Source organism: Natrix helvetica (assembly GCF_964273705.1).
Source record: "Natrix helvetica genome assembly, chromosome: 1".
NCBI classification, from domain to species: domain Eukaryota; kingdom Metazoa; phylum Chordata; class Lepidosauria; order Squamata; family Natricidae; genus Natrix; species Natrix helvetica.
In genome coordinates, this window is record NC_138548.1 from 229,913,324 (window position 1) to 229,939,878 (window position 26,555).

The 26,555-nt window shown below is 43.2% G+C and overlaps 1 protein-coding gene across 11 annotated transcripts in view; it reads left to right on the top strand.

Annotated features, from left to right (window-relative positions):
- KMT2D (lysine methyltransferase 2D) overlaps positions 1-26,555 on the top strand; it is a 128,598-nt gene that overhangs the window by 25,185 nt on the left and 76,858 nt on the right. For 10 of the 11 annotated variants that reach the window (XM_081939640.1, XM_081939641.1, XM_081939637.1 and 7 more), the window contains exons 4-18: positions 119-336; positions 1,430-1,539; positions 8,750-8,912; positions 9,175-9,340; positions 9,444-9,558; positions 11,766-11,914; positions 15,006-15,172; positions 16,675-16,806; positions 17,856-18,763; positions 18,953-19,066; positions 20,526-20,636; positions 21,578-21,682; positions 23,093-23,274; positions 24,793-24,957; positions 26,237-26,346. In XM_081939640.1, the coding sequence (XP_081795766.1) occupies positions 119-336; positions 1,430-1,539; positions 8,750-8,912; positions 9,175-9,340; positions 9,444-9,558; positions 11,766-11,914; positions 15,006-15,172; positions 16,675-16,806; positions 17,856-18,763; positions 18,953-19,066; positions 20,526-20,636; positions 21,578-21,682; positions 23,093-23,274; positions 24,793-24,957; positions 26,237-26,346 (2,915 nt within the window). The remainder of the gene's footprint in view (positions 1-118; positions 337-1,429; positions 1,540-8,749; positions 8,913-9,174; positions 9,341-9,443; positions 9,559-11,765; positions 11,915-15,005; positions 15,173-16,674; positions 16,807-17,855; positions 18,764-18,952; positions 19,067-20,525; positions 20,637-21,577; positions 21,683-23,092; positions 23,275-24,792; positions 24,958-26,236; positions 26,347-26,555) is intronic. The other variant, XM_081939646.1, reaches the window with a different exon arrangement.

Genomic DNA, 26,555 nt, shown 5'->3' on the forward strand with positions numbered 1-26,555 from the left:
GGATGGCTCCTCTTAAGAAGGCTTGGTGTTTTGGTTGCTTATGGAATGGGAGAGATTTTCATTCCTTTGCAGTGATGAGAGTTTTTTCCCCCCCTCCTTCTCTGCTTGCCTCCCTCAGCCTCCCACCCAAACGCTGTGCGTTCTGTAACTGCAGCAAGTGGAGCTTGCACGGACAGCGAGAACTGCTGCGATTTGATCCTGCACCTGGTTGGACAGCGGACCTTTCTGATTTGCCAGAAGGGAAGCAGCCTGCCTCTACAGAAGCTGGAAATGATGATCTCACCCTGATTGGCTTTGCAGACAGTGTGTCAGCAAGGGAGGTGTTTGAGCCAACAGGTGAGTGGTAGGTGTGGGGAAGCCTGCTTCTTCTATTCACTGTGAAGCAGTTCAGTTGTAACACAGGAGGATCCTTATTATCCATTGAAAACTCCATCTTGTCTCTTATGTGTAGAATGCTATCATTAAAGCGGAATGGCAGTTCTTGCAGCTTCTTAACTTTTATTTTCTCCCTCCCTCTCTCCTTTTCCTACTTCGTGTGTGTGTTTGTGCATGCGTATGTGTGTGTGTGTAGGTAAATCAGGTAAGGAGAGGGAGGCCTGACAGGGTCAGCTTCCGATTAAATGGAATCCATGGCCTCCATACTGGACTCGGATGGCAAATAAAGGACTTGGAGCCATGGCTAAAGAAACAGAATATACTCAATCCCAGGAGCCTTCTTTCCCATGCCAGAACAAAGCTTTCAGTACTTTCATAAAACCACTTCTAAATTTCTGCCCTCACCTGTGTTCCCATCAATAGTTTTGGGGAAAAGGTTTGGCAGCTGTTTCTTGGGATTTGAAACGGTAATTCCTGAATGGAGGTGTATAGGTATAATCTTTATTGTCATTGTACTTAAATACAACGAAATTGGTTGTATAGTGTAGCAGCAGATCTTGGAATAACACATTCCTCCTCTTCAATTATATCTCCTTGTTCGTTCCAAATTCTCTACCTTATCAGCACTGGTGGGATTCCAAATCTTTTCCTACTGCTTTTATCAGAGCGTGCTTGCTCTTCGTGCACATGCAGTACTCAAAGACCACCCTTGGTGTCAGCTCTGGTGCGTTGATCTGTTTTTTTTTTAGCTCAGCTAAGGCACGGCAATCTACTCTGCCGCGTGAATCAGCTGAGCTAAAAACCAAGGGAATATAGGACAGGGAACGTCGGGGACAGGAGGGCGGGGCCAACCGGAGGTGGTATTGCCAGTTTTCGGAACTACTCAAAATTTCCACTACCAGTTCGCTGAAACCTATCCGAACTGGCGAAATACCACCTCTGCTTATCAGGTACCTCAAACCATAGGTCCCTCTCCTTGGATGAATTTCTTAATATCACAAGGGAAGGTTAATCTTTGCATTTACCTATTGCTTTATTTGCCTTTCTTTTCCAGGGCACTTCTGGGCTCATCATTGGTGTGTGGTGTGGTCAGCTGGAGTTGTACGTGCAGAAGGGTCGTGGCTGAGCCTTGTGAACAAAGCTGTCATCTCAGGGATTGCACAGGTCTGTCCTGGGGGAGGGAGGGAGGGAGGGTTCTTGCTAATTGCTAGTGAACGAGGAAAGAGCTTTGCAGACTCTTCGTTAAAGGGGTTCCACAGGATGCAGTATCATGTACCATCATACTTAACGTGTGACCATAACTGGGGCTGGAATAGCTGTCGCAAAGCAATCCAGTCATTATGTGAGTCGTGCATGATTGCTAAGCAAATTGCCGTGATTCTTCAGCAAATCATGTAGTTGTTTAAGCCAATCTGGCTTCTCCCATTGCTCTCCTTGTCAGAAGCCCCCTGGGAAGGTTGCTAATGGTGATCACGTGACCCCATTTACCATGCTATCGTAAATACACGTCAGTTGCCAGGTGTCCGAATTTTGATCATGTGACTTCAGGGATATTGCAACAGTCCTAAATGTGAGGACCCAGTTGTATGCTCAGCATCATTGTAACTTTGAAAGGTCGTTAAACGAATGCTTATAAGTTGATGAGTACCTGTAGTTCAACTCAAAGAAACAAGAAATGGATATACTCTTCTGAAATGCATAATGTAATCCTCAGACATGACTTTATACACAGAATAGAATAGAATAGAATAATAGAGTTGGAAGGGACCTTGGAGGTCTCCTAGTCCAACCCCCTGCTCAGGCAATAAATCCTATACCATTTCAGAAAAATGGTTGTCCAACCTCTTCTAAAAAATTTGCAATTTTTTTAGGTTAAGGTTAAGTCAGCGATGGCGAACCTTTTTTTGGCTCGTGTACCATAAGTGGGGGGAGCGCAGGGGGGTGGTGTGTGGGCGTGCCGCACCCATAATGCAATGCGCGACTCCCCCAGTGTGCATACGCGCACTACAGGTGCGCCCCCCTTTTTTGCATGCTTTTTTCCCCTCCCCAGGCTCCAGAGGCTTTATAGGAGCCTGGGGAGGGCGAAAACAGCCTCCCCCGCCCCCCGGAAGCCCTCCAGAGGCTTGAGCGACTTTTAGGACGCTTCCCTGAAGCCTCTGGAGCAGTCAAAACGAACATCTGAGCAAACCGGAAGTATTTTCCTGAACATCCGGTTTGCCCATAGGGCCGTTTTTTTGCGCTCCGGAGGCTTCAGGGAAGCTCATGAAGCCTCCGGGGGCAGGGGCAGGGGAGGCTCTTTTCGCCCTCCCCAGGCTCCTATAAAGGCTCTGGAGCCCAGGGAGGGCAAAAAATGGCTTTTAAAAAGGGTGAACTCAGGGTCTTGCATGCCCTGACAAATGGCTCCGCGTGCCACCTGTGGCACGCGTGCCATAGGTTCGCCATCACTGGGTTAGGTTATACTGGGAATCAGGACTTTAGGTGGTTTTTAACATTTGCCAATAAGGAAGGGATCAAAATCAGAATGGGTTCCTTTTTTCCTACCACATGTTGCTACATTCTATCGTAATTAAATTTGTCTTGTCATAATATAACATTCTTCTCTTCAAATACAAATCCTCTTTAAATTCAACTGAATTTGCCGTGCTGTCTAAAAATGAAGACTTGAAAGGAATATACCCATTCTTCATTTAGCCCAGGGGTGTCAAACTCAAGGCCCAGGATCCAGATCCGGCCCAGGGGGTGCTTAGATCTGGCCCACAGAGCCCCCCTGAGAACAGCAGTGGACTGGCCCATGGTTCCTCTGCCAGCGAAAACGGAGCTCGCGGTCTCCACAGGTGCCCCCGACACAAGTGATGTTGAGCTGGCCATGTCTCCTGCCCCCGGGCAAACACAACCCTGATGCGGCCCTCAATGAAATCAAGTTTGACCCCCCCGATTTAGCAACTCAGTTCCATTCCAGTGACCAGATCGTTAGGCAAAATGCTTGTAAAGTGAATATGTAAGCCAGAGTATGTGCGAGAGGGAAAGATGCTATGAAGATCATTGGTTGCTACCATCTCATTCAGATAAAGGTCTGTTGTGCAGATTTTCCAGTATTATTTCTTACTCCAGCATGCATTGTTTCAGGTACATACAATTTTGTCATAAATGCACATTAGTCAGAAAATGATATTTTTTTAAATTAATGTATTTGCAAATGGTCACTAAGGCTGAGATAGTTACTAAAGGAGGAGTGAGTGCAATATCGGAGTCAGGTGAACAAATCAAGTAGAATTGTCAACTCGTTCTCTTAACTTTTCAACTCTTCCCGCAAACAATCTTGCCCCAGCAAATTGTGTCCTTACATGCTCACCCTTTCCAAAATGAAACTGAACTTGGAACTAGATTTTGTTTAATGTATGCAAGTTCACTTGTTATAATAACAATATCCTGGATTTTTATTAATGCTTTCAAGCTTTCATCAAAAGAGTGTTATTCTCTTTTGAAGCAAAAAAGATCTGAAAATGCCAGATTCTGAGAATTGTTTGAAGGATAATTAGGATGAACATCCATACTTTTTTTTTTCCTTCGATGCAGCCCGGAAAACAGATAAGGTGGCAATGAGCCATTTATCAGCTTTGGATAGTTTCTTAGTACTGCAGATGAATTTTAGATGAACTAACCTACACCAAATCAGAAGTTGGGCATCTTGGTATCTTCCTGGTTTGGGTTTTTTTTTTTTAGATAATACCTTTACCATTGGCCAGCCAGGAGACAGATTGGAATCTTGCAGCTAGTATTGAGAATTTTCATGCAATGTCTTGTGATGGCATAGGCTGAAATAGTTAATAATTTTAAAATCGTGATAGGGTAGAGTTGCAGCTGTATCATTGGGGGCTAGAAAGGTCTCTTAAAAGTTACAGCCATTGTATTTTCAATTAACATTTCAACTAGTTAAATTTGGATTGTGTAAAGAATTTATAAATTTAATCTGGATTCTGCTGCTCCTATATCTTGAGTGAAAGTTAATGGATTTTTTTTTCCATTGAGTTCAAAGGGAAGAGATAAGAACATCTTTCCCCTTTAACTTTAAATACTTGTTTCAAACCCTTAGTTCTGTTAGACATTACAGCATTTATGGTTTATATAATTCCTTAGAATATAAATTAATGTTGTATTGTGATGTTTTATTATTTATATCTGTATCACAAACCTCAATTCTAGACTAATTATTAAATTATTAATATTTAATAAAAGTGTTTGGGGAAATAGCAGAATACCTACCTTATTTTTTGGACTATAAGACACACCGGAGTATAAGACACACCAAGATTTTGAAGAGGTAAATTTTAAAAAACCATTTTTGCCCTCCCCAGCCCCCAGGAGCACTCTGCAGGCCTCCCAAACCCTCTGCATGCCCCATTTTTTGTGAAAAACGGGGCATGCAGAGAGTTTGGGAGGCCTGCAAAGTGCTCCTGGTGGCCGGGGAGGGCAAAAACGCAATGCATGGGGTTTTGGGGTGTGGAGAGGATTTGGGAGGCCTGTAGAGTGCTCTTGGGGAGGGCAAAAATGAGCAAAAAACAGGCCCATTTTTCGTAAAAATGGGGCATGCAGAGGGTGTGGGAGGCTGTAGAGTGCTCCTGGGGGCTAGGGAGGGCAAAAATGAGCAAAAAACGGGGTGTGCATAGAGTTTGGGAGGCCTGCAGAGTGCTCCTGGGGGCTTGAGAGGGCAAAAACACCCTGTTTTTTGTGAAAAACTGGCCCTTCTCCACTCGTTTTTGCCCTCCCCAGCCCCCAGGAGCACTTTACAGGCCTCCCAAACCCTCTGCGCTTCCATTTTTGCAAAAAATGGGATGTGCGAGTGGAGTTTCAGGAGGCCAAAAATGCTGTATTCAGTCTATAAGACCCACCGAGATTTTCACCCTCTTTTTGGGGGGAAATGGGTGCGTCTTATACTCCGAAAAATACAGTAGTTAACTGGTCCAAGTTGGAATTGATGCTAAATCTCTTTGTTAATTCAATCAGTTTCATTTTCCAATAGCTATATTGACTCCATTTCAACTTGATAACTTACATAGTTATTTGAACCAACGAATAAATATATAAACTATCAGAGTTCTTACTCCATGTGATGTTTTGCTCATAAACACAAATACAATATATAAAGAAATATCTTTAGATCTTGATAGATGACACGATCTAAATTTTATCCTTTGAGCAAGAGTACACTCTATTTTTTTTGAAAAGTTTTTATTGTTTTAATTAAACAAAACACACACACACACACAAATCATTCTTCATTACATCTTCCAGAAAGCATGTCGATTGGTTACAAATAAATTTCGTGCGTTGCTACCACAATCATTCTTTATACTTCATTCATATTGGATTGTACATTTTAAATCAAAAATCTTTATGTATTTTACCATCAATGTACCATCATTCTCATTTAACTATAATTGTTTAAACGTGCTTTTATCTAGAATCATTTATATTTAAAGACACAACCACATACTGGCATTCATTAGCTGTTTCTGTAAACCTCAGGCTTATACCCAATTGATTTCACCAATGCCAACACATATAAAATCATTAAACATTATCTATTAAGATTTTGTTATTGTTATTGTAGTTATCTAACATCTTTATAATAAATCTAGACATAAATTTATTAATAGAATTTATAAGTACCCAGGAGAGATTACATCTTTATAACAAAATCCAAAACAAAAAAGTATTAGTAAAATTGATAAATCTTTTTCCCAGGTCCCAAGTTATAGTTTATATCCAAATTGTTTTTACTAATTAAAGTTATTATTTTATTATTATTATCATAATGGATTATTTGTTAACAAATAATTAATAATTGTACAATAACAATAACGAAATGTTACTGGTTAAAGAGATAAGATTGTTTTGTTACTGGAAACACAGGTTGACAAGGAGTGTTGATAATTAAAAGCTTAGTTAATCCTTGGTGATTAACAAGTAGGATTTTGTAGATGATTAGAGCAAGAGTACACTCTAGAAATGAATGTATTTCTTAGAATATTACACATTTTGAATAGAATTCCTATATTGTCCCTAAAATATTTTTTTAATTGATATACTACTTTATAAATTTTTAAGGGAGGAATCTTTCAATTTCAGATAGTAGATCGAGATAGATAGATAGATAGATAGATAGATAGATAGATAGATAGATAGATAGATAGATAATTAAAAATGAGGGATTTGGTTTTCCAAATCTTGAACTGCATCCTGCATTTCCCTTTAGCTAACCTCAAATTTTGGATGGCTCCCCCTGATGGAAATTCTCCTTGTGTCCCTATAATATTGGTACATTATAACCCTTACTTAATTGGAATGCTCTGGGATGTAAATATAATAGATATAAAATAGTTTCGCTTATTATTACATCAATTTGAAGATTCTGCTACATTATTTATAGAAAATGACCTTTGGATGCTTTTATTCATCCTAGGTTAAGACTGAATAATTGAGGTTTTGAAATTAATTTAAAAAAAAATCTCAATCATGCAGAAAATTTGGATTGGGGCTAACATTTTATGTTATAGGTTAATTAGATGAACATGATGAATTGAATTATCATGTTCTATTTAAAGGACAATGGACCTATTCCAAGTAGCTGGCCTGGCTCAACCATGATCTAACTATATCGCTCCTGACGGGTTTTTATTAGTGTAATTTAAGTGAATTTATTTATTGGGGTTTTTAAATATTGTGATTTTAATTGTTTTTATCTATCAGCCTACCTCCTCCTTGTATACGTCTTATACACGTCTTTGTTATATGTATGTCCTGTCCAGATATGTATTTTATATGTTTTATTGTACGCCGCCCCGAGTCCTTCGGGAGAGGGTGCGGCTAAGAAATAAATATTCATTCATTCATTCATTCAAATATTATCTGCCCAATATGATTCAGTGGCAATATTTACAACATCTGCCCACATCCCTGTTTGCACCTGCAGCATTTTTGGCCTTGGAAATACCCATTCTGCTACAAACAATTATTACTCTCCTACAATTATTCTTTATAAAATTCTGTTGTAGTAAACCAATTTAGAATAAAGAACTGACATTCCTTTCTTTGCCGTGTTAACACCAAACAACCTTAACATCATCCAAAAAGATATTGGATTATATTTCTGCAACCAACAATAATACTCCAGTGTTTATATAGAAAAAGCTACATAAATCATTAGGTTGGAAATGTAGTAAGATATGTTGTTTAATTCAAATATACATCCAATATCCTGTAATTGTTCCATTTTGGGAGGAAGTTGTTACATGTAATTCATCTTAGAGGCAAGATTTAATTTTCAGATATTCATACTTCTACTGCGTGGAAATTGACATCTGGGCAAATATACTGGATTCTCCATGCACTACCGTATTTATTCGAGTATAACGCGCACACGTGTATAACGTGCACCCCCTAATTTTAGATTAAAAATCGGTATAAAATTTTGTTTTATACAAAAAACATTGTTGAACACGTGCGGCCATGATAAAAATCATTTATTGACAACGTAAACTGGTATAAACACAATACCGAAATAAAATTACCGGTAACAATATTTATTTAAAATGGGGACTGCCAAGAAATGAAGAGGGGACGTTTCTTTTCCTTTGCCTTTCGCTGGGACTGCCAGCGAGGGGAAGAAATGAAGAGGGGACGGTTCTTTTCCTTTGCCTTTCGCTGCGGCTGCGAGCGAGGCGAAGAAATGAAGCGGCAACGAGGGGACGTTTTTTTCCCCACCACCCCTGCCCAGCCCTCATTTATAACGCGCACCCACACTTTGATTCCTTTTTTTGGTACAAAATTTTGCGCGTTATACTCGAATAAATACGGTATTTATTCTGCGTTGGAAACTACACTATGGTTTGCTGAGTTGATGGCATTAGTAACTTATGAATGAACCCCTTACCAATGTAGATTAGCTATGTATGATAATAATGGAATATAGTTATCATTCATTAAAATGCCTATGTAGCATACACACTTGTACAGATATGTTTTGGATGTTTTGGCCCCTTTTTAAAAATGCTACAATCTTTTTAATTTTTGTTCATGTGTTTCTTTTTTATATTCAATTAATAAACACCAATGAGAAGATTGGTACTGTGTTCTAATCCCCAGTCTGCAGAATGTCTTTAGTTCACGTCTTATAAACTGTGGCCAAAGTGAAATCATAGTAGTATTATTCTTAATTATGTTTACAACTCATTCTTCCTTAAACACAACTGCCTGGCCACAGTGATTTCATCACTGGGTATGGGACACGTTTCTGCCTCTCTTTTTTGCTACTTTTCTATGCAGGAATAGTGCTTTTGTCCTGCTAGCTATAACCTTGCCTTGCTTTTTGCAGAAATGTGAACACTGTAAAAGGCAGGGTGCTACTATTCCATGCCACGCAGAAGGATGCCAGCGCCACTATCACTTCCCCTGTGCCGCGGCTAGTGGCTGCTTCCAATCCATGAAGAGTTTGAAACTTCTGTGTCCAGAGCATCTCGATCAGGCTGTACAGATGGGTAAGTCTTTGCAGGATTGTGCCAAGAGCCGTTTCCTGGGATTATGACCGAATTCTACCCTTTGAATTGTCTAGAGTCAAAGAGAAGTCACTTTAATGGGTACAGTTGACACAAAAGGATTAGAACAAGAGAAGTCCAGAGTGTGAATGGGGTGTTTCTGGATTTGGCTCTAAGGAGAGGGCTCGGATTAATGGGGAAGGAATTCACTCCAGTATCTTTTTTTCAAAGTGGTTTTTCAGTCCGACTTCTTTTCTTTCTGCAGAGGATTCACGCTGCATGGTGTGCGATGCTCCAGGGGAACTTCGCGACCTGCTCTTCTGCACTAGCTGTGGCTTGCACTATCATGGCACCTGCTTGGAGATCACGGTAACGCCGCGGAAACGCTCGGGCTGGCAGTGTCATGAATGCAAGGTTTGCCAAACCTGCAGGTGCGTGTGAAAACCCTCGGCACGTGCCGAGTACCTCAGGAAGGAGGACTGAGGATGAGGACCCGTTGGTTTGACTGGGATGTGTGATGTCTCTTCCTTTCAGGCTGTCTGGTGAGGACAGCAAGATGCTAGTGTGCGAAGCCTGTGAAAAATGCTACCACACCTACTGCTTGAAACCTGCTATTGAGAGCCTCCCCACAGACTTCTGGAAGTGCAAAGTAAGCCATGCCTTTTCGAGCAGATAAGCAAAAAAACACGAGGTGACCACGTTTGGATAATTTCTCTCCTTAATCCTGAATCTTCCCATCTCAGCCAGTTAGACAAAGAAATGCGCGTATTTGCTGATTTTGTTCAGGACGAGTACAGGTAGTCCTCGATGTATGGCCACAATGGAGCCCAAATTGTATGTTGCTAAGTGGGACATTTGTTAAGTGGGTTTTGCCCCATTTTACAACCTTTCTTGCCCCGGTTGTTAAGTGAATCATTGCAGTTTAGTTCATAACATGGTTGTTAGGTGAAGCTGGCTTCCCTGTTGACTTTGTTCTGGTCAGAAGTCGCAAAGGATGATCACATGTCCCCGGGACACTGCAACCGTTCGTAAACATGAACCCGTTGCCAAGCATCCCAATTTTGATCACGGGGACCACAGGGATGCTGCAGGGGTTGTGTGAAAAACAGTCGTAAGTCACTTTTTTCAATGCCGTTACAACTTTGAACGGTCACTAAATGAACTGTTGTAAGTCAAGGAATATCTGTGTTTGAGAAGATCAGTGGTAATGCTTCTCATTTTTTCTGTCCAGTGGATATCTGGAGGGAATCCCATAATGTATCTGTATGTTTGCTGGCCTAAGGATTAAGAACCATGTTCTTACATTGCTGTGAATTTCTCCCTTAACTAAATACACTTCCTGTAAATTACAGTCTTTAAACTCCTGTCATGTTTATAGCCATTGATCTGTTTTGGATATGACACTAAACAATAGTTCAGTGTGAACAAGCCATCATCTCCTTCCTGCCCCCTCCTTTCTGACACGGCTGCAAAAGGTGATTGTAGCATTTGGGACCAGGTTTTAAGTAACTAAAGCTCAGGATTCCATTCAGAAAGAGGAGGCATTGCTTAATATTGGTTAAAATTTATTCAAAGAAGCCAGGAACAAAATGGATTACAGTCCTGGCTCTTACAATGCCCTATTGTTAAAACTAACTGGCGTTATTACAATGATAAACTCTGCTTAGTTTAGAGTGTACAGCAAATCCTTCTAGTTTCTCTTTCATGACATGTTTGCAAGGGCATGAGGGGTGTAAATGCAAGGCTGGGGCTTTCATGGGTTGTATTTGGGTATTTTGCTTTGGGTAGTGAGATGGTGGCATATAAATTGAATGAATGAATGAATGAATGAATGAATGAATGTGTGTATGAAAGAAAACACTGAAGGAATGTTGTATAGGTCTGTTGCACTGGGATTTTAAGTAATACGACTATAGTGGCAAAGAGAACTGTCTATAAACATTCAGAAATTCTCTTTTCATAAAAACAAGCTGTGAATGTTACTATTTTCAATGGTCTTAAAAAGATTACTCCGGTGATCAACCTGGGTTGGGTCTAAAAGATTGTCCAGAGCCCAGATCATTGCTTAATGTAAGGCAGTACACCATGTTTGGCTGTGATTCCTTATTTTAAGAGTTCTTATCTTCAGCCTGAGCAGAATTGATTTTGTTGTTGAAGAGTTGGAAAACGTTGACAAGCCCACATAACTTTTGGAATCTTTGAAAGAGTTGGTAGGGAAAGCAGAATTTTGAGATTCTAATTGTATTTTTAAGTAAGTTCCTGTCCTTTTACTGTGGCAGAGGCATCCTAGAAAACATTTCAAGAGCATATCAGTTTTCAAAGAGTGAGACTGCTATTCTTTACATGGCTGGGTTCTTGAAATTTGGCAAACCTCATATTTTTACTGCCTCTGTAGATTGAAGACATTTAGATAAATTAATCTCATGATTTGTGGGGAGGGAAGCCCATTTTATTATGATTAGGCTAGGGAAATTGTTTCCTCTCATAAGCATATCTAAAATATTTTATATTAGAATTCCCAAACTACTGTATATCACCTAACCATGGATCAATTTACATGAATTCTACAATGCTTATATAAGAAAAAGTCCCATATATTAAGGATAGTCTTTCCCATCCAGTCAAATGGAATCGATTGCTCCAATGAAAGATACACACACACACACGAACTACATTTGTTTTCTGGTGCTTTAGCGGCGTCTATTTACTTGCACTATCAAAATACACCTGACCCTATTAGTCACAGTTTTTAGCAAAATCCAATGCAATCAGGCTGTCTACTAAAGATGCCCCCCCCCCCTCTGGCCCCCATGCTCTTTTCCCGTTCTGAATGCCTGTATTTCTCTTTCCTTCCAGAGCTGCCGTGTTTGTTCTGACTGCGGCTTCCGCCCATCCTCATTGGAGTCCAGCATTCAGTGGTACGAGAACTACTCTCTGTGTGAAGGATGTCGCGAGCAGCGCTGCAACAAAGCTAATAGTACAGAGGCTGTGCAGCACAGTCCAGAGTGAGTTCCTTCAGCTGAACTAAATCCCCCTGTCTTTGGCCTCAGTTAAATGGCTTGTCTGGAGTGATGGCTTACCTTGTTTTCTGCTGCTGAGGGTGATTGCAAGATATGTTTGCACTGAAAATAAATCCTCATATATGAAGCCTCGTATAATAAGCTATAGGGCCGCCTGCTCTTGGCATTCACCACATTCGTGCATCATGTCATATGGGATCGTTTTATCTTTTAGACTTTTCAACTTTTTCTTGATTTCATCAATTCTGTCCAAGCTGCCTTCTCAACCGTTCACTCTCCTTTCATGTATTGGTTTTGCGATTTGGTATACATTCATTCTTTGTATTTGAGTCCAAACTCCAGGTAGTCCTCAACCACCCTTGAGCCCAAAATTTATCTTGTTAAGTGAGACATTTCTTAACCAAGTGTTGTCCTATTTTATGACTCTTCTTGCCACATTTGTTAAGTGAATTGCTCTCAGTTGTTCAATTAGTAACACGGTTGTTAAGTGAATCTGGCTTCCCCATTGACTTGGCTTGGCAGAAGGTTGCAAAAGGGGATCCACATGCAACCATCATAAAGGTGAGTCAGTAGTTAAGCATCCAAACGTAAATCACATGACCATGGGGATGCTGCAGCGGTCATAAGTGTGAAAAATGCTCATAAGTCACTTTTATCAGTGCCGTTGTATCTCCGAATGGTCATTAAATGAACTGTTATACGTCAAGGACTACCTTTCTCTTAATTTGATTTTCATATATGATCCGTATTCTCTTAACCACCTTATTCTTGACCTTATCTCTTGCCCTGTTTTACCACCCATACTTAAGTACTTCATTCCTACTACTAAGCATTCAAAGTACTTTTGTTTTCCTCACTGAGGGAGCAGGCACATACTTTTATACCCAACTGTTTTTAAGTTCTTTCGACAAACATTCATTCTTCATAACATACCATACGATTTCCACTACTTTCTAGCTGTATTTACAGATCTCACATCTTTATGAAACATTCTACCTTTTTTTTTTGGGGGGGGGGGAGGCTTTTCACCGTGTGTATTTTTTAACTTGTAACCACTCGCTCTATTTTCCCTGTCAAATATGCCCACTTTGATATATGAAATTTTCAGATCCATGTTCGCTGTAGCATTGAACAGTTTAAGATTCATGGTCAGTCATTGTGAGTTTGGAGCTGACGTTGTGGCGTCCACTACGGTACCTATAAAAAGGCAACATGGCATGTGATTCCTTTGTATATTCGTGCACAAATATTTCATTAGATATTATAAAAACCGATGCTTAACTGATGTGGAGAGAATTGCCATTATTTGTGCAGCTGAGAGAGAGGCACTCCAATTCTGCCAAGGTTGATTAAGTATCTGCTATTTGAACATCCTGTAAAGGAGTCCCTAAACTTGGCAATTTTAAAACTTGTGGACTTCAACTCTCAGAATTCTCCAGCCAGCATAGCCAGCATAGTCCACAAGTCATGGAGACCTCTGCTGTAAAGGGATATCTTTTACTCTTCTGTGTAAGCAGTGATGCTCTGATAATGGTTCCTTGGCCCATATGGAGCTGGGCATCCAATGCTTCTGGCAGAAGTTATGTTTTCACATGTTTTCAGTTTATAGGTTTGTTTTTTCCACCTGGATTACTATTAAAATTGAGAGAGTATCTCCCCCTGGTGGAAGCTTAAGATTCTTCCTCCATTGGCTATAGGGGCTCTCATATTGCAACTGAATTTCCTATGCTTTATGAGTGCAAAAGACATTGACGATAAGTTCAGGTTTTCACTTTAGCCTGAAGGGCTTTCGGGAGAATGGAACATTTCACTCTTTTAGATGAAACATCAGATTTTACCAGATCAAGGAAAGCAGAAATTCAGTTTCCCTCATTCATATTAGATTTGTTGGATATTAGTCAGTTCACTCTTTGCTCCAAGTTAGAGCGAATCACCAATGCCATTCAGTAAATAATAGGCCAATACGAATGGGGAGAGACTAAATCTCTGCTTTCCTTGACCTCCAAATATGACTGTCAAGATCATACTTTGGACACATTAGGCAGCTCCCTTGAGAAGTAGATAATGCTGGAAAAGATGCAATGAAAGGGAAGAAGAGGGCAACCAAGAGAGAAGTAGTTGTACCATATTTTTTCGGAGTATAAGGTGCACCGGAGTATAAGACTCACCAAGATTTTGAAGAGACAAATTTAAAAAAAAAGTTTTTGCATTATGCAGACCTCCCCAAAATGGCCAATTTTTTGTCAAAAAAGGGTATGCATAGCCTTTAGGAGGCTTATAGAGTGCTCCTGGGGGCTGGGGTGTGTGTGCCAAAAATGAGCAAAAAACACCCCCATTTTCGCTCATTTCTGCCCTCCCCAGCCCCCAGGAGCACTCTGGAAGTCTCCCAAAGACTATGCACGGCCATTTTGGTGAAGGGGGCGGGGTTTGGGGAGGCCAAAAATGCTGTATTCAGTGTTTAAGATGCACCCAGATTTTCAGCCTCTCTTTTGAGGGAAAAAGGTGCGTCTTATACTCCGAAAAATACGGTACTCCATTAAAGTGATGATGGCTGGACTAGAGTGCACCAGGAACAATTGAAGGTCCTGCTTTGGGGCAGATCAAGCTTGAAAAAAAATTATATGTGGTTATTAAAAATTGACACCGAGATGGCAAACGGTGAGTGACCGGTGAGATATAAACAGTCATTATGTCTACCACAATATTCACGAAGTAGCCTTAGGCTACCACTCTCCCTCCCTCTAAAGCAGTGGGTCTTAACTTTCCTAATGCCGCGACCCTTTAGTTCCTCATGTTGCGGTGGCCCCCAACCATAAAATTGTTTTATGTTTTCTGTATTTTTTCGAAAATATGTGTTTTCCGATGGTCTTAGGCAACCCCTGCGAAAGGGTCGTTCGACCCCCAAAGGGGTCCCGACCCACAGGTTGAGAACCACTGCTCTAAAGCTATAAGAGAAGTAATTATAAAGGCATGCTTCATGGGATTATTAGAGGGAATATTTATAGAGAAAACTCTGGTGAATGCAACTTCTAGCCTCAAACAATTCATTTCAAATGCTTCCTTTTGAACACCTTAGGCATATTCCCCCAACAAGCAGCATCCTCACAACCGACCAGGTGATTTCCCCTCAACCCCCAGAGGAAGTTGATGTGGCCAGTCAGGGACAACTAGAAGGTCACGTCAGCCCTGTAAGCATGCAACAAGAAGAACAAGTGCCACTGGAGACTGGCCAGCAGCCCCTTGGTGAGTCACCACCTTTCTACTTTTGGAAGTACCATGTTTCCCTGAAAATACAACATGTCCTGATAATAAGGCCATGCCACATTTTTCTGGTGGGCAAAAATATAAGCCCTCCCCCGCAAATAAGCCCCCTGAACAATCCCCCACCTCCGGCCAGTCAGAGCGCCGCTCACCAACCTAGCGGTATCCTGTAGGTGCCAAGCCGTGGGAACCGGGGGGGGCAGGCAAAGGTAATTGCGTTGCTTGGCGCCTTTGGCATACCGCTAGGTTGGTGAACAGTGTTGTGCCCAGCTAAAGAGGGGGGGTTGCCGGGCGGCTGCTCTCATGCGAATGGGCTCCCAAAGAGCCGGGCACAGGCTCATGGGCGAATGGCTGTGTTGAGCTGTCACAGCAGCGCAACTACAATAGCCATGAAGCGACCACGCTCATGAGCAGCCACCCGGCAAAACCCCTTTCCAGCTGGGCATAGCGTCATTCACTGACCTAGAGATTTCGCCAAGCCGCGTGAGCACCTGTTCGCCGACGCCCGGCTCTCGGCTTGGCACCTTCGAAATGCCAGTGAAAGGCGCTCTGCATCGCTGGAGAGGGGTTGCGCGAGTGGCTGTTCCGCTCCTGCTCGCACGCCTCCCAGCCTCATGATGCCCTGGCCCAGCTCTCCCCCCAGAGCCAGAGCACCTCCGCTGCCGCCGCCGCCACCAACCCAGCATGGCTTTTTCGGCAGCTTCCAAACCGACTTCCAGCAGTGGCCACTCTGGGCGTACACTCTGTGGTTGTGGGCCAGCTGCCGGCAGAGTGTACAACCATAGAGCATATGCCCAGAGCGGCCACTGCTGGAAGACTCAGTTTGGAAGCTGCCGAAAAAGCCATGCTGGGATGGTGGCGGCGGCAGCGGAGGTGCCCTGGCTCAGCAGGGAGAGCTGGTCCAGGGCATCGTGAAGCTGGGAGGCGCATGAAGAAGAACATGGTGCATGAACAGCCATTTGCCCATGAGGCTGTGCCCGGCTCTTTGGGAGCCCGCTTGCAAGAGAGCAGCCGCCCGGCAACCCCAAAACAATAAACCTTCCCCTCATAATAAGGCCCAAGCCATATTTTGTGGGGAAAAAGAAAATAAGACCCTGCCTTATTTTGGGGGAAACACGGTAGGCTATATTGAATCTGAGAAGAGCCATCATGTGCTCATGCTTTTTACAGCAGTTGGCTAGGCTGAAACAAATGACATGAGCCAGAATTATACATGAGGCTCAGTACAAATCTTACTTGGCTTTTTGTTTGTGGCCTTGGTGGCTGCACGCCAAACTGTTGTGTGGATAGGCTCAGAAATCATGGAACAACTCTAGAGCAAGAAAACCTGGCTACTATCCTGTTTCATCTCCTGCATTCATCTACCCAGGAGTTAATACAGGTCCGAAGAAACCTTGAAGTGCTGTTTTGTGAAGAACTAGACAGGGAGTTAGATTTGATCTCTCTGCAGAGTCTTTTAAACAAGATGCGTGTTTCTGTTCCAGATGCAGACAGACCTTTAGAACTGTCCAGTGTGGAGTTGGAAGCCACTGTAGGGCAGGAGCAAATGGAAGTGGAAACAGCATTAGAGCCTGAAAAAGCCCCCTCCCCACCACCACCTCCCCCAGTACCACCAGGTGAGTTGCATATCTTGGATAGAGTGCTAAATTTTAGAACACAAAAAAGGATCACCCTACAGTCCAGTATTTTTAGAGATGGTGAGGACAGATTTTGTTCCTTGTTTTGATTCTGTTAGTGGGATTCAAGTTGCTGGCTCTTGCCTTTAAAGCCCTTCATGGCTTGGGACCATGTTAATTTGAAAGACCATCTTTTCCTGGCTTACCCGCTAGAACTAGGAGGCAAGGAATGTTGTGGGTCCCGTCTCCTAAGGAGGTACATCTGGCGGGACCCAAAAGAAGAGCCTTCTCCGTGGTGGTTCTCTCCCCCACCATCATCCACGAACATCATCCCTGCAGAGATTAGACTGGCCCCCAATTTGACCTTCGTTTGCAGGGCTCTGAAGATCTGGTTCTACTACGGGATGCCTGGGGAATCCAGAGTGGGATGGAGCCTATCAAGTGGCTTATCTGATTGATGGTTGTTGCCAAGGGTGTAGGAGTTATTGTTTTTATTGTTTGCATATTGGGGTTTTTATTGTTATGTAAACTGAGAGAAGAGACACAGTGGCTCAAGGGCTAAGACGCTGAGCTTGTCGATCAGAAAGGTCAGCAGTTCGACGGTTCGAATCCCTAGTGCCACATAATGGAGTGAGCTCCTGTTACTTGTCCCAGGTTCTGCCAACCTAGCAGTTTGAAAGCATGTAAAAATGCAAGTAGAAAAATAGAAACCACCTTTAATGGGGAGGTAACAGCATTCCGTGCGTTTTTGGTATTTAGTCCTGCCGGCCACATTACTATGGAGATGTCTTTGGACAGCGCTGGCTCTTTGGCTTTGAAATGGAGATGAACACCGCCCCCTAGAGTCGGGAATGACTAACACATATATGTGAGGGGAACCTTTACCTTTACCTTTAAAGCTGAGAGTGACTTTGGGCAGCCATGTAAATCTTCTAAATAAATTTTATAAATAAACATAATCTTCTAAATTATGCTTCTTCCCTGTGTGAGTTTTGCTCCTTTCTCCTCGGGTTTCCTTATCTTTCTTCTTATATCCTTCCATCCTTCAGATCCAGTGTTTTCTGCTCACACGGAGGAGTCCCCACTTGGTGCCAAAGAGCATCCTGCCTTTGAATTGCTGCCCGCAGAGCCAGAGCCCCCAGAGAGTCACCTTCCATCTTCACTCTTGGCCCAGGAAGCAGCATCCTCTCCAAGGAATCCTCCTTCACTTGGTGTGCTCCAGGGTGGCTCTTCAGAAACAGTCGAAGAAGGAGAGCCCAGCGAAGAGCCCATGGACACAGAGGTGGAAGCCTCGGGCCTTGACAGCCCTGACAGGGATAGAATCCAACCCAACCAAGAGGAGGAGGTGGAGGAAGAGGAGGAGGAGGAGGTGGAGGAAGAGGCAGAGGGGACAGCAGCACCTAAGATGGAACATGAACAGAGATTCTCCCCGCAGCTGAGTGAAGAGGAGGGATTAGATGAAGGGCATGCCACCGCTGAACCAGAACCCAGTGGGATTCACCTCAGCTTTGCCAATGAGTCCAAGCGCTCTCCTTCCCCCGTAGAGGTGGAATTGCTGGACAGAACGTCTCTTCCAATGGAAGCTTATGGATCTGCCATCCCACTTGAAGGAGGTGCTGTTGGAGAGGAGGAACTAGGGCCAGCATCCCCGTCCCCCAGGCCTCACCACCTAGTGAAGTCAGATATTGTGAATGAGATCTCAAACTTGAGTCAGGGGGACGCCAGCGCCAGCAGCTTCCCAGGCTCAGAGCTCCCCTTTGCCTCCCCGTACCACGAAGGTGGAGGCTCGCTTTCCCTAGAGATGGGTGGCTTAACCTCCACAGACGTCAGTCTGCAGAGGGAAGACGGAGCCTCTTTGCCTCTGGGAGAAATGGAGGACTCTCTGCTGTTTGATGTAAAAGGCGAATGTGAGAAGGGGCGACGGCGTAGCTCCCCAGCCCGCTCTCGTATCAAGCAGGTAAGCGGATGCCTTGAGCCGGCTGGTTTTGAGTGTTGTTTGCTGTCTCCTTCATACACTATTGAAATCCCCCCTCCCCACCTGCATGTAGGGGAGTCCTGGAGGAAGGGTGGTGAAATAGAGGATGTCTATAACTCCCCTATATCTCCAGCCATTATTCTCCCTCCCTTTTTTTTCTTTTGGTCATAGGGTCGCAGCAGCAGTTTTCCTGGGAGGAGACGGCCTCGGGGAGGGTCTCACACGGGCCGAGGGCGGGGCCGATCACGTTTGAAATCCACCACTTCTTCCATCGAGACACTGGCGGTAGGGGCAGCTTTTAGAAGGCAGGACAATATTTGGGACTGGGATCGGATGGGATGAGTGGGATCCAGTCTAAGACACCTTACAGTTCCCAGAAGATGGGAGATTAGCTAATATAGAGAGCAAGCACGGGCTTAGAACCAAAATTGAGCCCAAGCTTACTGTTACCAAGTGAGACGGTTGTTAAGTGAGGCTTGCCCCGTTTTACGACTTTTCTTGCCACGGTGGTTAAGCGAATCACTTCGGTTGTTAAGTTAGTAACACGGTTGGTAAGTGAATCCGGCTTCCCCCCCCTTGACTTCGCTTGTCAGAAGTTTGCCAAAGGCGATCGCATGAGCCCGGGGACACTGCAACCATCACAAATATTGAACCGGTTGGCAAGCATCCAAATTTTGGTCATGTGACCATGGGGATGCTGTAACGGTTCTAAGTATGAAAAATGGGCATACGTCATCTTTTTCAGTGCCGTCGTATCTTCAAACAATCACAAAACGAAAGGGTTGTAAGTCAAAAGACTAGCTGTCAGGGCCTCCATCTTAATTCTTTGTGTGGCTCGGCTGGAGAGGCAGGTAGCGAAGCATTATCGATCTGCCTACAGTTGGCTGGTCCTGTAGTCCTTCCTGCAATGACTGGAGCCAGTGGTCTGAGTTTTCTTATCTCCCTTCCTGATTTTAAATGGGTTTTCTAGGGGATTCCTCCTCGGTTGGCTGGTTGTCGTTTAGCTACGATAGGGTTTCTCCCCTTTTGGAGGAGTGCATTGTAAGGAGATGGAGAAGCTCTGCTTGTTGAAATTGCCTTCCCCTCGTGCTCTTTCAAGGGTAGGCTTGGGAACAGGGACATCCTACCGAGGCCTCTTGCCCTGTGAGAGAAGAAGACAGATAGTTTGAGTACTTGGTCGGCCTCCTCTTCTGTAGTATGGACAGGACTCTCTGGTGTATCATGAGCAGGCTGAAGCTACCTGTCCCGTGTGCCCTCAGCTATGGGTGCTTACTAAAGTAGCAGCACATAAGTTCTTCCTGAGTCTTGGGTCCTGCCTAAGTGCCCCCATTCAAATCCAGGGGGGCAGGCCTGCCAAAGGACCAGCTCTGGCAGCAAACACAGCAGATCGTGAATAAGAGAAAGGTAGCCTCTCGCTTCGGCAGCCATCTTGAGGAGGACTCCCAACAGTGCCTAGGTTCTGTCAGTTGAAGGCCACAGCAGGTTCCATGCGGCATGCCTGGGGCCACATTCCTGAAATACAATGCATTTTGGGAGCAATATCTTAAGGAGACTCTTAAGAAATAAAATGGGTACCTCAAACCCCCATTTTAATCAGTTCCACTATGGACAAAAAAGAAAAACACCCTGAAAAAATGAGGCCCCCTCTCCTGTTCTGGAAATGGGATGCAGGCCACACTTTTGGCACACCTGTTCTAAATGCCTTTCAACCCTTACTTTGTGCTTCTGCACTCTCTTCTACAAGCTGGCCGATATTGACAGCTCCCCAAGCAAAGAGGAGGAAGACGACGACGACGACACAATGCAAAACACAGTGGTGCTCTTCTCCAACACAGACAAGTTTGTGCTAATGCAGGTGGGTCGGCTAACTTCAGTCGGTTTCCGATTGCATTAATTCCCTCAGTGGAAGGAAAGATTGACCCAGATTGATGTCTTTCGTTTGTTTGAGTGGGATGCATAAGAGGGCTCAAAGAAGAGCAATTTTTTTAAAAAATATAAACCTTATACCGTGCAAAGCTCCGGAACATGCTCATTGCTTTAAAGAGGGAAGATGCTGCCTTGCAGGATGAGGCTCAGTCTGTTTCATGTAAGACATCCTGTAGCTGACTGATAACACCCAATTGAAGTCGGCATCATTCTCTTTAAACTTAGATGGCACATAGATCTGATAGCCTTCAAAGTTATTGAGACATATTCAGCTTGTCACTTTATAATCGGGTCTGTGTTCCATTCTTGGGGCGATCTGCTTTGTTAGGAAACAAGCTTTTGCATTCTAGTGGCAAATGGCAGATTTCATGTAGTTTTCCAGTTAGGATAATGGTATACGCTTGGAAATTATGATTTAACCAGTTAAAAGCCAGAATGCAATGTAGCATTTGCTTTTTATGGCCAACTATCTGTGTGTTTATGGGAAGGGGTGGTAATAACATACATACCCTGTTTCCCCCAAAATAAGACCTCCCCAGATAATAAGCCCAATCGGGCTTTTGAGCGCATGCGCTAAAATAAGCCCTCCCCCGAAAATATTGCAACACAGCAGCAGCCATGAGGTGACCACACTTACTGCTTCCTGCACCTCAAAAATAATAAGACCTCCCCAAAAATAAGGCCAAGCACTTATTTCGGGGGTCAAAAGAAAATAAATAAGACCCTGTCATATTTTCGGGGGAAACATGGTACCTACCATCAATAGAGTAGGCAGAATAACAGAAAAGTGAGGGTAGATATGTAGACGCTTTCCCTAGGCTTGGGGAGATCTGATCGTTCTCATCCTGATTTTTCTCCTTTCCTGGATAGGACATGTGCGTAGTGTGTGGTAGTTTTGGCCGTGGCGCAGAGGGACATCTCCTGGCTTGTTCTCAGTGTTCTCAGTGTTACCATCCTTATTGTGTAAACAGCAAGGTAAGACCTGATTTTAGCTACCCTTCTCCCCTAAAATTCCTCCCTCCTCCCCAAAATGCTACCTATCACATCCCTAGTTAGGCAATGCAATCAGATCTGCCCCGTCTGCCTAACTATATCGTGGACTACATCCTCCTCCTTCCATAACTAAAGTGGCAAACCAAGGACAAGGATTAGAATCCAGCAATCTGGAGGATTCATCAGAGGAGAGAAGTTTTGAAAAATAGGATTCCACTTCTGAAGTGTGGTAGTTATCATTTGGTTTCTCACGGGTTTGGGGACTGGGGTGTTTGGAGAGAACTAATAGTATACAGGAAAGATTGGGTTGGGATACCAATAGAATAGAGAATTCTTGTAGCTCAGAATTGAACTGTGGGGTCCTTGAGACTCTCTGAGCTTGGTTGTTTTCATTTCATTTCATTATCACGTTAGGTAACATCATCGGCACCAAGCTCAGGAAGCACCAAGGATCCCACATTGGAATGGGGATAATTTTTTTTTTTTAAAGCAAACTGTGGGCACCTGTCAACTTATCATCCTGGCCTGTGGAAGTTCCATTAGACCCCTAGGATTCGAACGATCTATTGTGTCATTGGAATTGATTAGGAAATAACTTTTTTTAAAAAATGGGTGATGAATTAAATTTATAAATAAGTGATTTTTTTTTTGGCCTGGTTTTCTATTTCTTGTGCAGTTAGCAAACTTCAAGAGCTTATCTATGCTAATCTATAGTGTAGTAAACCCTATGGGAGAGTAGTCATACAACAAATTTACAAGCAGTGGGTCCCAAACACCCCATCCTGTTGTTATTGCACTGCAGTTTCCATCCTCCACACTCACGGGATGATAGATCATTTGTCCTACACTATTAGTAGGCAAAGGGACACATGGCTAAGATGCTGAGTTTGTCGATCAGAAAGTTCGACAGTTCAGCGGTTCGAATCCCTAGTGTTGTGTAACAGAGTGAGCTCCCATTACTTGTCCCAGCTTCTGCCAACCTAGCAGTTCGAAAGCACGTAAAAATGCAAGTAGAAAAATAGGAACCACCTTTGGTGGGAAGGTAACAGCATTCCGTGCGCCTATGGCATTTAGTCATGCCGGCCACATGACCACAGAGACGTCTTTGAACAGCGCTGGCTCTCCGGCTTTGAAACCGAGATGAGCACTGCCCCCTAGAGTCAGGAATGACCAGCACATACAGTATGTGCCAGGGGAACCTTTACCTTATTAGCAGGCAAGGCTGAGAACCATCGACACAGAGGAGTGCCAGATGTTCTGCAGTCCATATGCCTTGGGTCCCAGTTAAGCAACATTGTATGCTCTCAATAACCTCTCCCACCAGGACCCACCAGACTTTCAACTATGTGTAGGCCTCCCTTTCTCCATATCTGCCTCTCTTTCTGTGTTAAGATTACAAAGGTGATGTTGCTGAAGGGTTGGCGTTGTGTGGAATGCATTGTGTGTGAAGTGTGTGGCAAAGCATCTGATCCCTCCCGCCTGCTGCTCTGCGATGATTGTGACATCAGCTACCACACATACTGCCTGGATCCACCTCTCAACACCGTGCCCAAGGGCGGCTGGAAATGTAAATGGTGAGCGACAGATCAACATTTCTGTAGGGCTCTCCAAAGGGCCTAGATTACACTGTGTGTATATGTTAACCCATCATAGGATTTGTTTGGGTTGTTGGCTTAGCACAATCCACATGTTGTAGTTTAGCATATGCAGGAACAACGCTTTGGATGATTTCCTGAATCATGCTTTAATAGTATTTCATTAACATTTTATGCAAATTCATCTGATGCATTTTGCTGCAAATAAAGTGGAAATTAAGTATCATAATGAAACCCTTTTTCCTCTCCCAATCTTTGCTCTTGTGCTTGGCTGATACACTGAATTCTCAATAAGAATCTTATTAGGAATTCTGGTTGGTTAGGTTAGCTGAAAACGTACCTAACACCTGGTTAAGTACATTTTCAGTTATACATAAAATCAAATGTTTCAAATTGCATTATAAAGTAATATGAGATATATATTTTCCAATAACATGCTTCCAATTTTCTAAAAACAGAATATTACCTCCATGCATTATTTATTTACTAGGACCATTAAAATTTTTTTTATACCATTCTGATATATAGTTGCACAATTTGTAGTGGCAAACTGTAATGAAAAACCAGATTTCCACAATGTAATGTCCTCCAGATATTCTGCAATTACAACTCTTATAAATACCCATCCTCACAACTATGAAATGTACTGAATGAATTAAAATTATTTATGTATTTGTTTGTTGTACATATGTACAATGAGGTTGGTTGAGCTCTCTCAAGTGCACCCCCCCAACACAACTCATAGTGAAGACAGAAAATCCCTAACCCAATAAATCATATTAATAAACACCCAGTCCTATTGCACCAGCGTGAACATGTTACACGCTGTGCCGGCACTGCTAGTCATTCGTACTATGTAATTATGATGTTGCTGTATTTTTCGGAGTATAAGACGCACCTTTTTCCCTCAAAAAAGAAGCTGAAAATCTGGGTGCGTCTTATACACTGAATACAGCATTTTTGTCTTCCCGAAACCCCGCCCCCTTTGCAAAAATGGCCGTGCATAGCCTTTAGGAGGCTTCCAGAGTGCTCCTGGGGGCTGGAGAGGGCAGAAATGAGTGAAAAACGGGCCATTTTTTGCTTGTTTTTGCCCCTCCCCCAGCCCCTAGGAGCAGTCTATAAGCTTCCTAAAGGCTATGCATGCCCTTTTTTGGGACAAAAAATGGCCTGTTTTGGGGAGATCTGCAGAGTGCAAAACCTTTTTTTTTTAATTTGCCTCTTCAAAATCTTGGTGCATCTTATACTCTGGTGCGTCTTATACTCCAAAAAATACAGTATTTCGCATTCAGGAGTCTGACAGCTCTACTGACTGGGCGTTATGGTAGTTCCCATCCAATAGAATTAGAAGACAGGAACCTATAATGTAGAAGATAAAATTCCTGAGCTCTTTTTGCCACTTTAAAGTATTTTTGGCTTTCTCTTCTGAGAGATGAGGAGGGAAATAAGTTGAATCTCACAGGCAGCAGTAATCGTTTACTCATCTCTCTTTTTTGTCAGGTGCGTGTGCTGTGTGCAGTGTGGAGCAGTTTCACCTGGCTTCCACTGTGAATGGCAGAGCAATTACACCCATTGTGCTCCCTGTGCCAGTCTTGTCACTTGCCCCATCTGCCACGTGAAGTATGTTGAGGATGACCTCTTAATCCAGTGTCAGCATTGTGAACGGTAAGCCTTAATCCCTTGACCCACCTGGTATTTACCATTTTATCGTGGTATGAAATTTATGGAAATACTTTTGGATCCTGGCATCTGTTTTGTTTCCTGGAACATCCTTTTAGGGTAGTTTGTTTATTGCTATACTCATGGACACTTCAACTTGCAAAAGGATAAAGTTCAAGGATGCTAATGTAGCCTAGAATTTTCCTTTATTTCTTTTTCATTATTCATTACAAATTCTTGCTGGCATTATTACATTGGCAAGTGACACAGATGAGAAGGTGTACTGAAGCCGTGAAAATGAGAAGAAAGGGAAATACCCTCTAGAAAGTTTAGTGTGTGGCTTTTATGTGAGCCAGGATGATATAAGAGCTATGGTGGTGCAGTGGTTAGAATGCAGGCCAACTCGCTGCTTACTCCAGGAGTTCGATCCTGACCTGCTCAAAGTTGACTCAGCCTTTCATCCTTCCGAGTTCAGTAAAATGAGGACCCAGATTGTTGAGGGCAATATGCTGACTCTATAAACTGCTTAGAGAGGGCTGGAAAGCACAGTGAAACGGTATATAAGTCTAAGCTTTTATCCAATACATAAGATATATTGGAGAATTGCCAATAAAGGGAAGATTGATCTATAGCTCTTCACTAATATGCTAATTATGACCGATTCCCCAAAGTTACAGGCATTATAGGGTCCCATGATCATTTGATCAAAATTCATCACACTTAAGGATTCAGTTTTCCCTGGCTGCCTCTCTTCTCTGAGGACAACTCCTAATACTAGGGTTTATTTCCTGGAGAAACCACAGGTTCATGCTATGGTGTGTCCTGACGTGGCTCCTAATTCTGGATTATTTCTAATCCCTTCATAGTGTCCCCCTGTCCGGCAGTGGTCGAGGTCATTCTGGGGAACATCTGTAGAACATTTCCTTCACAGTCAATTTGCCCTTTGAGGGCTTAGTCTTATTCCTGGAGAACAGAGCGAGATGTAACCTGAATAATGAAAGATGTGAGTGGCAGTGTGTGGACTGGCAGAAATGGTTCAAATGTTTTAGCTTCCTCCCTTCTCTCTTAAAATGTACTAGGATGCTTGAAGTGCATATATGTGTTTCCCTTTGCCCTTTCCTTTTTGCCTTGCACTTTCAAAAAGATTTATGGCAGGAACAGTCTAACTCCTAGAAGGACAAAATTTAAGGCAAGAGCAGCAACCTATGTTTAGCATTTAACATTGGCAACATCCACAAAGAACAGAAGTGCAGGTGCTACTGCTCTCTAACTGTCTGTTCCTCAGGTGGATGCATGCTGTATGTGACAACCTTTTCAGCGAGGATGAAGTAGAACAGGCAGCAGACGAGGGGTTTGATTGCACTTCATGCCAGCCATATGTAGTCAAGCCTGTTGGTGAGTACTGCAACGGGTGTGAACCTTTTGATCCTTCCTTTTTTCCAAAGGGAGGGGCAGCATCTATTGGACAGAGGACTGGAGATGAGATCTCTATAACATCCTTTTTAAGATGCTTGTGTACTGGTATTCTGGCAAGCATAAACAGATCCTTGCCTTACCCTTTGTTGTTGTTGTTGTTGTTATACTTTGAAGACTGCCCAGAGGCT